General features: G+C 40.9%; 1 protein-coding gene across 2 annotated transcripts in view; it reads left to right on the top strand.

Moving 5' to 3' along the window:
- Window positions 1-12,192, top strand: part of SH3YL1 (SH3 and SYLF domain containing 1) — a 117,646-nt gene extending 105,454 nt beyond the window's left edge. Inside the window, exons 10-11 of one of the 2 annotated variants that reach the window (XM_073674237.1) lie at window positions 11,423-11,497; window positions 11,817-12,192. In XM_073674237.1, coding sequence (XP_073530338.1) covers window positions 11,423-11,497; window positions 11,817-12,007 — 266 coding nt within the window. In that variant the 3' untranslated portion in view covers window positions 12,008-12,192. The remainder of the gene's footprint in view (window positions 1-11,422; window positions 11,498-11,816) is intronic. The other variant, XM_073674238.1, reaches the window with a different exon arrangement.
- Window positions 12,193-12,744: the final 552 nt, after the last annotated feature.

A 12,744-nucleotide genomic window follows, 5' to 3' on the forward strand; every position in this document is an offset into this window, starting at 1 on the left:
ATAATTTTGGGCCTCATAGATCAGCCCAAGAGACCCATTTGAATTGACTTTACAAGTAATTTACTGATATCCTACTTATAAACTCCAATGCATGTAATGTGTACATCCATGTGTAAATGAGAGCAGACCATGGTCTCTAAAATATTCTCTCTCGGACAGAAGCACGGTGTGATGTTACATTAGAACTTTTTAACCTTTGGGATATCCCTTCTAAGGCCTCATTCAGACTTCAGTGATTTGCTTTTAAGCTGTATGCCCACGATGCGTTTAAGCGTTTCCGCAGCGGCAAAAACGCTGCAGAAATGCTTAAAAAACGCTTGGTAGAAGGCCTGCCATGTTCCCTAATGATAATCCTCTTGTGCTGTGCACATGCTGCGGAAATTTCCGCTGCAGATTATCATTGCGGAAAAAAACGCAGCAACACCAATTATTTTGCGGAAGTGCTGCGTTTTCGCCGCCATTGACTTGCATTAGAACGCATGGATTCCATATCACTGTATATGTAGAAGCGCATTCCATGTGTTCTAATGTGCGGATGGTACCCAGGTCTCGAGAAGAGGAGACTCTCCTCTGGACCTGGGTACCATTGAAAACTGTAAAAAAAAGAGTAAAATAAATATATACTTACCTTCTGGCGGCCCGGGTCACACAACGCTGACGTCGGCAGGTCCTTCAGTGTACCGCTGCCGGCAAGGGAGAACGGAGTGACAAGACTGCGGGGGCCATCGGAAGGTAAGTATATATTTATTTTTTTATTTTTTCACATTCTTTCGGTCACAGTATATAAATCCATGCTGTTTGCATGGATTTATATAGTGTGACCAAGTTGTCAAGCACTTTCCAAGTGATGCTAAAATCGCTTGGAGAGCGCTTGTCAACCCGCATGCGGAAATGCATGTGAAGAACGCTTCACATCCGCTTGTTCCTGGCAGGAAAAACGCATGTACAATCCGCATGTACAATCCGCATGTACAATCCGCATGCACAATCCGCATGCACAATCCGCATGCACAATCCGCATGCACAATCCGCATGCACAATCCGCATGTACAATCCGCATGCATTTTTTCTGCCAGGGAGATGCTGAAACGCTCAGGAAAAATCCGGAGCATTTCTGCATCGTGGGCACATAGCCTTATTTTTTTTTTTTGCATACCAAAAAATAGAGCTTCATCAGTGTTTGCGTCATGTGTCAATTTTTCTCATCAGTTTGATGAGTCATTTTTTTCGTATGAACAAGTAAATTAACATTGCAATGTATAGGAGACTCTTTGTAATCACTCACAGCACACTGGTTGTCACTGATGCCATCTGTGCAATCAGTGGTTTTCATTGACCCACAGACTTGTGACGCGCCCCCTGGGCCGTGGGGTACTCGGTGCCGGGCCGGTCGTTGCTAGGGGAGATGTCACAGTGGCAGTGACCCAGGGCGGTCATTAAAAGGGGTTTATTTACAGGGGATTTTATAGTTTTTATATAGAGTTCGTGACGCCACCTGTGGTATGTGACTATGTGGAGCCGCATCTGCGGTGCAGAACCTCTGGAGCTGTTGTTGACGCAGCAGAGTTGGTTTAGCTCTCCACAGGTAGAGCTTAGCTCCAGGGCAGTGTAGATGTTGCAGGTGATGCTGGGCGTTATAGTGCAGGGAGCGATGGTGCAGCAGTAATTCACAGAGACAGTGGGGTGCAGTCTTCACTCACAGTTGTTCAGTTCCTCAGGTTGCACTGTACAGATTACAGCCTCCCACGTCGCGCTGAGTTCACCAGGCAGGGGTTCAGCAATCCCTCAGGTAATTCAAGAGTGCCTGACAGGACCCCTTTCTGTGTGCCTTTCTCAGTCGTCTTCCTGCGCTGGCTCTCACCCTCCTGCCCTGCGCCTCACAATCAGTGTCCCAATCCGGTAGCCTCAGGTCTTGTCGGGCGACCTGCAGTCCCCTGGACCCTCTGTGGCCACCTTGTCGGCGATGTAATTGTGGCTGTGGCAACTGCACCTTGCAAGTACAGAAGCCTCCGGTTCCTAGCTGAGCCTTGTAGTTCTCCACTAGTTTAGGGGCCGGTCCCCTCTGCGGCTTGATCCTTCCACACCTGGAAGATTCGGGTGTACGGGTGGCCTCCAGCACAGCCCGGACCCCTAGGATCCCCTCGTTCCTCCTGGAGCCTTCTCTCCTGCTCCTCTCTCCTTCTCAGTCTTGGGCCTCTCTGCTAGGCCCACTCTGGAGCAGAGCTCGTGCAGAGCCCCTGCTCCCTCCACTCCTCCTCTCAGACTGGCCTGTCTGACTGAACTCACTCTCTCAAGATGGCTCCCTCTTTTATACAACTCCCTCAAAAGTGCTCCCCTGATCTACGTTCCCCACCCACACCCACTACATGGTTCCCCCCCACTCCAGTCAGGGACCAGGGACTGTGCTCTCCCTTAGGAGCAATCTCGCCCTGCCCCACTGAAGTGGACGTGTTGGATGCAGGTGTTAGGGTCCCGGGCAGCACTCTATCCTTACCAGAGAATGGGATACCACACCTCTGCGTCAGATGCAGTACCTCTGTGGCGACTGAACCCGCAGGGGCGCCACACTTGTATAAATAATTTTTTACCAGGGCCTCGGATCAAAATGACATTGTTCTGTGGACACACAGTCCCCAAGAAAAAATGAAAATTTGAACAGCTCCATAGACTGTAATAGATAAATGTTCTATCTGTGAAAACCACAGAACACGTACGTGATTCACGGACATCTGAATGAGGTCTAAAGGGAATAATTTGCCCAAAATGACAGATTTAATTACAATGCAGAAATAAGAAATTCTAGTTCCTCTGTTGTCGTCCTCTGAATGACAGGCGGTGTATAACACGGAGAAGGAAACCTCTGCCTTCTGGTTGTGCGGCACTATAGCACCATCTTGTGTGAGAACGTTGTCACTTACCAAGGTATAGTATATGCACCTTATATCTTGGCAATACTTGAGACTTCGCATCGTGAGCTTTTTCTTTCTTGACTGATATGTTTTGTTTGGAACATACAGATATCAATCATAATTCTGTTTATTAAACATTAAACTTTTTTTTAAAAATAATTTTGTGTCCCACATGTAAAGTTAAAAAAACTTTGTAAATCTATTTATCAGGGGCTTTGTCTTCATTTCTGTAGAACCATTACATGTAATTGGCTTCCAAGCCTCTACCTTTCCCCCGTCTATTTGCCAGCATTGAAATCAGAACGTCCTCATTTTGGAGGACTGATGATTGTAGTGAAAGGGGAAGCAGGGCACCTGTCTCTCTGGGAATAAGCAGTAGACTACTCTGATGACCCGTCACTGGCATCATCTGTACTCCCAATGAGTTGCTGAATTGATATCAAAAGGTAAAGGCAGGCAAATAAACTGGGGAAAAGCAGGAGTTTGGAAGCCACTTGTAATTTTTTTTTACAGGAATGTAAGACAAATCCCATTAAAGTAATTTGCAAAGCTTCATAACTTTCCATGGTGGACAAAACTATATAAAAAAAAAAAAGCAAGCAGTTATGGCATCACCATATACAGCAATCATCCGTTCATGGATTTCTTTAGGCTTCTTTTATTTCTTTGTAAGGAATTTAATCATGGAACAAAGCTCCAAATCTCCCACTTTCTTTGTAGAGCTGCACTGTACTGCACTTGCCATCCTGTCCCTTCCAGTGCTTTCATCAGAACTGAACTTCTACTGTGTTTCTTGCATGTCCAGATATGTCTCAACATGCACAGACCAGCTCAGCTCTGTAAGGCCTCCTTCACATGTATGTGTAGCATTAGTTTTTTACATGTGCCGAAGACACGTATCCACAAATACCCGTTATAACCTATGGGGCTGCACACATATCTGTGCTTTCACACGGACAGTGTGTCCATCCTTGTGACCCACACGTATACGTGTCTGTTTTTTCCGGCAGCACAGATGACAAGGGCCTATACAAGTCAATAGGTCAGTGTAGACTCTCATAGCACACAGATGACATCCGTGTGACATGTACCAGAATAGTATGGAGATTAGAAATTATAGATTTTTGAAGATGTGCAAAGATAACAGATAATAAATAGATCAATGATCGATACTGAGAGATTCATAGATGGATACAGATAGGTATATATTGAAATGGATAGCTAGATAAATACTTAGCGACAGACATATGGTTATTTAGATATGGAGAGAGATAAATAGAGATCTTTGAGATATATAATTTGTGCCTTGCATGTGTACTGTAGCTTACTGTACATCTTTTAATCAAATAAATGAATTAAATGACATTGAGGTCCCCTTCATTTTTGGTAACCAGGAAAGGTAAAGCAGACAGCTGTGAGCTGATATTATCAGGCTGGGAATGTCCCTGGTTATTGGGCCCTTCACAGCTTAAAAATACCAGCCTGCAACTGCTCCAGAAGTGGTGCATCACATAAGATGCTCCAATTCTGGAGCGTCACTCTTCCTGATGCCCTGGTGTGTTGGCATTCGGGGTAATGGGGCTTGGGTGTTGTCGGATGTGACGTTTCCAAAAACACAGCTGACATCAAGCCATGGTGCTAGTAATGGAGAGGTGTCTATCACCTACCCCCATTACTCACCCAGTAATCCGAAAAGGGAGACCCACACAAAAAAATACTTTATTTAAATAAACACTCCAAAACTTTCCCTGCTCCACCACTTTATTAAAAAAAAAAAAAAAAAATCCAGCACAAGTCTGACATAGTCCAGTGAATGGAAACCTGAGAAGAACATACACACAACACGGAGAAATAAAACGAAGACACTTTCCTTTGTTCACCATTTTTAGTCCAGGCGAATCCAGAGAAGTCCCATCAAATCTTCCGTACAATCCTATGGAGCCTCGTTCTGAAGCTCCATAGGCTTTGCCAACAGCCACTTCCAGGTCACACAGCGGTGTGTGAGACCCGTGATTGTGAAAAGCGGTAACATTACTGATGTCACTGCTTTTCCAAGTTCCTGGGTCTCACGCAGCCCAGCTTGACCCTGAAGTGGATGTTGGCAAAGCCTATGGAGCATCAGAACAAGGTTCCATAGGCTTGTTTTTTTTTTTTTTTGTTTTTTTTATTACTGGGTTAGTAATGGGGATGTCTAGTAGACACCTCTCCATTACTGACACCAGGGCTTGATGCCAGTTGTGTTTTTGGACACTTCACAGCTGACATCAACCCAGCACCATTACCCGATTGCCAATGCACCAGGGAAGTCGGTAAGAGTGAAGGCGAAGCGCCAGAATTGACGCATCTAATATGATGCTCCACTTGTCTCATGGCTACGGGCTGGTATTTTTAGGCTGGGAAGGGCCCATTAACCAGGGACCTTCCCAGCCTGATAATATCAGCTGTCTGCTTTACCTTTGCTGGTTACCAAAAATGGGGGGGACCCCACGTCATTTTTTGCCTTTTATTTATTTGCTTAAAAGATATATATATATATATATATATATATATATATATATATATATATATATATATATATATATATATATATATATATATATACAGGTGGGGTAAATAAGTATTTGATACACTGCAGATTTTGCAAGTTTTCCCACCTACAAAGAATGGAGAGGTCTGTAATGTTTATCGTAGGTACACTTCAGTTGCATGTAATCCTATTATTTTTAAATGCTCTGTTGATTAATGACGTGGGTGGATGAAGATGAGTCTGACCCACCACCCTTCATTATGTCCGCAGTATTGGCCAGCAGAGTGTGGTGGGTTTTTTTTTCGGGTGCTACTCCATTATTTGGAAATTGCAGCTTGTCTCCCTGCTCTATGGACATATTCTTTTAGATCTTAACAGAATGATATACCACTGCTTATTATAGGTTATAAGGGGGTTCTCCACTTTGGACAGTCACTCCTTGTTAGCAGGGCCCCTTGATAAGCTGATAAGTAAGTATCCCTCGGCAATCAGCTATTATTTGTGGGGAAGTTTGGTAGATGTTCAATTTCCTGTAGCGCCACCACAGGTAAAAAAGAAGAATTGCAAGGTATAGTGTAATGCATGACTGAGTGTTGCTCCTTGTAACCACTCTCCACCCAGACCAAGAGATGAGGATCCTGAACAAGGGACACCTTTTTGTGTTAATTCAAGATTCCCTGATATGGTGTATGAAAATTTGGTTTTAAAAATTGGACGATCCTTTTAAGGAGTTCAAAAAGTGAAAGACCAGCTTTAATAGATCAATACAGGAACAAGCAAATAACAAAAATGCAGTTAAACATTCCCAAAAGACACCATTTTTAGAAGACCATATCCAGAGCAGATTCTCTGACAGATTTTTAGTTCCGCCCTGTATTTTGCATACTCTCCATATTATCCAAGAAGGACACTCTTCTCTTCTCCCATTAGAAGACCACTTTTCAGGCAGTCTGAGTATGGGTTGTGATTCATGAACTTGATATAACTTCCTATATACCTGAGGTTGGATGCCATGTTCAGGTCAGGACACACGGATGTGTGAATGTCTCTAATGTCATTTTGGGCGATTGCCCCAGTGATTATTGTAGCATATTTTCCTTCGAAGAGTAACTGTGTATTTGATTGAAATAAAAGCACATGATTCTATTACTGCACTGACAAAACCTGCTGACATAGTGCAGTGATTAATGGCATTCTCTAGATATCTTCATCTTTTATCTGCAGACTAATACGGCATAAACCATATATTCAAGCCAACAAAACCTCTGCCAAAACAAACCTCATCCAACTCCGCTAATGTGTAAATAGATCCCGATCCTTATTAGGATATTTAAAGGAGTAATTTAAATAGAACATTTTAAAGAACTGTTTTTATACTAAATATATCCAAATGACCTCTTTAAAGAGGAAGAGGACTTGATCTCTTCCACCAATTTGAAGTAGTAATTCTAAAAGTCAATATCGACCCTTTAACTCACCTTTCCATGTGACTTAGGATAAAAGCCAAACCAGAATCTCCCTTTGCAGTCACGTGTTTTAAGGTGTTGCCCCTCCTCAGTGCAAAGCAAGGGATCTGATTTGACCATATTTAAAGGCCTCTGACTGGAGTCTAAGGGGTAACCGTTACCCTTGTGGAGAGTGACATGCAAGTGTAAGGAGACTAATAGACCATGCAATGCTCCTCTACTAAATGTAATTGTAGTGGAAAAATGGCTTCTGTTAGTTCTACTAGGTGTTTTAAAAACTGATTGTTTAATTGCGAGACTTAATATTCCAAAGCATTTTCACCTGTCAGTTTTTACACTGCCTTTCTTACACCTGTTGTCATTATAACCCTTCGGCATCCTGTCGACATCCTATAGTTGTGGCCACCATAGCACTGTGATTAAAACATAACTGTCCTGTGTGCTACACATTTTTAACGATTCTGTCAAAAGCCATCTGAAACCTGACGGGAACGAACTAAGGCACATGTACCTGACAGTAGTTTGACAATAAATGGTTTCACCCCACCAATAACCATGAGTGGAGAAAAAGTTTTTTTGTTATCATTCATATTCTCTGAAACAAGGCCAAGAAAGGAAAAATTCTGCCGGGGCATGTAAACTTTTGAGCACAACTGTAAATAGTCAGAAAAAAGGAATTGTACATATACTTTTGGAAACAATATATGAAGTTTGGCTTCGTTCATACCTGCGTTTGAGCCTTTGTCGACAATTTTTGTCATATTGAAAGGGAAAAAACAGTTTGCTAGGCCCAGTGAACCCTATTGACAATATTGGTTCCCTACTGGAGCTGTTTGTGTCCGTCATGTAACTGTTCAGTGTCTTGCATGGATTCCGTTCTTCTGTTTTCATAATAACACTGGTCGGAAATGAGCGTGTGTGTGTGTGTGTGTGTATAGAGCTTGTTCTGATGGGAAAGCTTGTACCTCTTTTACCTGTCCTTTTCTGAGCTCCTCAGCTAATTTATAACAACAGATCACATCAAAATTGAATGTGTAGTTTAAAAAAGCCTGTAAAGGCAAAATGGAGCATATTTTTTAATGAAACCCAATTGCAAAAAAATGATTTTTAGCCCCAAATACATGCATTTTTAAGTAAAAAAAAATACTAAATTGCCCCCCCAATAATGGACTACCCCTTTTTAATTTTTTTTTTGATCAACCAAGTTAGTACATACGAAAAGTTGACCTTGAGGAAAATGTAACAGTTGGAAAAAAAAAAACAACCTAATCCTAACAGTAGAAGGGAGAAGATATGGGAAAAAAGAGGCGAGGACGGTGTGGCTTAGCTCAATTCCACATCATCCCTTTTCCAGCTGTAGACTTGACCAATTACCACCATCATTTCCCACGGATCCAAAATGTGAGAACATTGAAGATGTTTCAGACTCTTCCTTTGTCTCCTGTGATGGATTGGAGCAATCTGTGTACTTGTAAATGGACGTGTGATTGTGAACACAAGTGCGAAGAGATTGGAGAGCGGATGTAGAGGTGTGGATGAACACACACATTTCATACATCATGACCGCACTTTGTATTGATTGATTAATGGAATTTTATGAGTATTTTGTATTTTATGCTTATTGGCAAATACTTTTTGGAGTTGTTTGCTACATTCATCATGTTGTCTATCAGTGGTTTCTCCATCTTGACATTGCAGCCGGATACATTTTCTCATGTGTTTTATAAACTCCATTGCGTAATCTGTCGCGAGTTCCAAAAAGACTCTGAAAATCTACTTGTCCTAATTCTGCTTCCAAATTATCCGCAGCTGTTGGCAGGTGGAGAAGCAATTCTGTCTGCAGAAATCAGAGTGCCTGTCCATCACTTCGTGTATTTCCAGACAGATGGCAATTTAGCAGACTGTGATGGTACAGAAACAAGACGAGGCTATTTGTGTTAGTTTATTTTTGCTGTTACGATTAATGATTTGTTAAAGGATCGTCCGGTATTTGGAGAAAGGATCAGTTTCTATTTCACAAATAGCTGCTTCGCCCATTCACTACTAAACATTAGAATGGCAGTTGTATTGGCAAAACCTTTTTTTGGAGGGAGGGGGGACAACTGTTATCATCTCCTCAGGTCTCTTGGAGAGCTCCTTATTGTGTTTCCATCTCTGTTATGTCGTCCATTGCTGTAATGATGATAACTTTGTTCTGTATCTTGCCAATTCCATTCTTTTGTTTAGACCGACCTACAGGCAGAGAAGTACGGCCATGTGCTAGGCTAGAATTTGCCTGAAAAGGTGCCACAAACCCGTCTCAAAAAATGAACATACTGCTCAGCAATGTGCAAACGATATTGCTGTGCACATGCTCCGTCTTATGTCACTTCTAACCACTTCGGGGTTCAAAAGCTGTGAAGCAGTTAAAAATGGCATGTTCACTCTCTGGGCAGCTTCCGCCAGGAAACTGCTTGCTACTACTGTGTAAAATACAGTGAAGTGCCAAGGCAGGAAAATGATGCCAAAGCCACCAATGGAACCGCTTCAGGAAAAAGACCACTGTCCTAAAGCAGCTTTGTCTAGAAAAACTCATTGGCTCTGCCGGCGTCTAGACGGCACCTAACTTAAGATGGCAAAATCTTTAGGAAGCAATGGTCGCAATACACCTTAGATCGGTGTTCCCCAACTCCGGTCCTCAAGAGCCACCAACAGGCCATGTTTTCAGGATTTCCTTAGTATGTCTCAGATGATAATTACATCGCCTGCACAGGCAATAATTCCATCACCTGGGCAATACTAAGGAAATCCTGAAAACATGACTTGTTGGTGGCTCTTGAGGACCGGAGATAGTAATAGGTTGATAGTCCGTTCATGACTGGGTAGTTTTTTCCTTTTTTGAGCTTTTATTTTTCCTACCCTCCTTCCAAGATCCTTTTAGTTTTTTGATATTTAGCGTTGATGTAGCCTGATTAGGGCTTGTTCTTCTTTTCTTTTTTTTTTTTTCCTTTTTTTACATCGTTCAGTTAACAAACCTCTCCCTTTTCCCCCAAGTTTTTCTTTTGCAGTAAAAGTGATCAGGCAATGCAGTTCTTCTGGTCAATTACAATTACAGCGATACCAAACTTGTATAGTGGCTTCTTTTTTTCTATTTCTTTTAAAAAAATTATTGTAGGCCACGTTCACACATTCAGTATTTGGTCAGTATTTGTAAGCCTAAACCAGGAGTGGGTGATAAATACAGAAGTGGTGACGTGTTTCTATTATACTTCTCCTCTGATTGTTCCACTAATGGTTTTGGCTTACAAATACTGATGTTAAATACTGACCAAATACTGAACGTGTGCACGTGGCCTTATTGGTTGGAAAAAATCAGAACTTTTTGAGTCGTCATTTTCTGAGACCCTTAACTTTTTTTTTCTATATGTTTTATTGGTACCATTTTGGAGTTAAATAAAATGTTTTGATTTGTTTTTTATTACATGTTTTAGAGGAAATGTGGCAACCAAAGAACGTCAATTGTTACATTTTGATTTTTTTTCTCATTCCGGCCTTTACCTTATCATTTAAACCTACATCGATCTTGCTTTTATAGTTGTGGCAAAACCAAATTTTATTTTTTAATTAAGCAAAGTGGGGCAATTCAAGAATATTTGTTAAAGTAAAAATTAATAAAAAGGTTTAAGAATATAAAAAATATTTATTTTTTAGTCACCCTAGGCGACTTGAACCTGCAATCATTTGATCCTTGTATTGCAGTCTAGCGTAGACCTGAAGAACAGGCCCCCGGTGCACACTTGATGTGGCCAAAAAGTTTATTGCACCTTCCTGTCTAATTGTTTTCCCTTTTCAGTGGGGAAAATAAGTATTTGGTACCCTGCTGATTTTGCAAGTTTTCCCACCTACAAAGAATGGAGAGGTCATTTATATAGTAGGTACACTTCACCTGTGAGAGAGAATCCTAAAAAGAAAAAACAGAAAATCACATTGTATGATTTTTAAATAATGAATTAGCATTTTATTGCAGAGTTTAAGGACTTGTCCTTTTATATTGATGGCCTAACCTAAACATATGCATCTTAAATCAATGGGGTGCAGTACCCAGCACTCTCACCGATCAGCTGTTCCCAGTGCCGCCGGCCAGATGTGATCAGTTGAGGAGCTGCACAGCTCAGCTTTGTCCGCCGTATAGTGGCCAAGACCGTCTACCGCACATCTACCCCATTCGAATGAATAAGAGTAGATTTGCACTTCTATACATTTGATGGAGCTGTTCTGTGCAGCTCCGTATCTGATGACATCCGGCTGGGAACAGCTGATCAGTGGGGGTCATGCGGGTTGCACACCAACCTATCTGAGATTTATGACCTATCCTCAGAATAGTAGTGGACAATCTCTTTAATATAGAGAACAAATATCCACGGCACACATTTTGCAAATTCGAATGTTGTCCAATTTTATTAACTAATTACCGAATTCACAAAAGTGCAAATAACGTGTATATCCCATCCAAAAATAAAAGTATTATAATTTATCCATAGGGTATCTAGATAATACAGAGGACGACGTTTCGGTCTGCTCTAGACCTTTTTCAAATCCTATCTGGAATACGGAAGGTGAGTAATGTGGCATCTCCAGTTGCTAGGGTTCTCCAGCTCCTGTCATACCCTGATAGCCTGGAGTTTGGAGTTTGGGTGCCCCCGGTTGGAGAATACTTGAATACTGCCAATCACTGGGGAGTTGAGTTCTAGATAATTCCAGAATGGATCAAAAAGTTTACAATGAAGAGAGAAAAGTTGTGGAAGCAACTCCTAAAATCATAGATCATGCATGTTGTAGTGGTGATTTTGTGGTTTGGTTTGCTTAATTTTTATGCAAAAAAAGATTTTTTTTTTTTCAACCAAATAATTATTTTCTTGTTTTTTATTTTGACAGGGGGTCCAAGGGCAGACTATGTCACTGCCACTGCCATCTATCCATTTGACGGTTTACAACCAGGAGACCTGTCTTTCCAAATTGGCGATAAGATCCTAGTCACCACGAAGACGGAATCTCAATATGATTGGTGGGAAGGAAAATTGAAGGGAGAACTAGGTATTTTCCCTGCTAATTATGTCATGATTTAATTTCCTATACTTTTTCAGAAGGTGCTGGTTATGTTACAAATTGCAGAGGTACGATAGAAATATATTTATGTTGCTATCTTTTATTTATGGGTGTGTGTGTGTATAGAGGGAGATTACATAAATTATTCTGTGCAATAAACTGTTTACAATGGTCGGATCATGATTTGAATAAATGATTGATTTTTTTTTTTTTGTCTGTGCTTTTGTTCAGCTTATTATATAATAGATTTACAACACTAATTAAAATTGTTAATTATTGGAAAATAATTAGGAATGCTATTATCTGTGAATATACGGATCTGAAAATCATTGCCTTTTTGATAAATGGATATCTGTTCCATCAGTTATTGCACTCATCATCTCAGGATCTAATTTTTTTTTCTCAATTGTTATTGATGAATTAAAAATTGTAGCATTTAGTTAATTATTGTTCTGTTATCAAAATAAATTAAGTTGTACTATATCCCTCAATATATAAATATAATTTTTGGTAGGGAGGTTGCTATCTTATGATGGGAAATCAATTTTTAAGTGTTGGGTTTTTTTTTTTTTTTGAGAAAAAGACAATTGATGCAAAAATTAAAGCTTCTCCAGATTTAATAATAATCAAAATTAGTATCTTTAAGAAGTTGTCCACTACTTGAACACCCCTTTCTCATCCCCCACACTATGCACCGATAAGATAAAAAAAGCCTATACTCCCCTCCTCTGCTGGCGCCATTCCCGCAATGTCTACA

This window comes from Phyllobates terribilis, unplaced genomic scaffold (genome assembly GCF_046119375.1).
Source record: "Phyllobates terribilis strain yellow unplaced genomic scaffold, ASM4611937v1 Scaffold_3__8_contigs__length_932513732, whole genome shotgun sequence".
NCBI lineage: Eukaryota > Metazoa > Chordata > Amphibia > Anura > Dendrobatidae > Phyllobates > Phyllobates terribilis.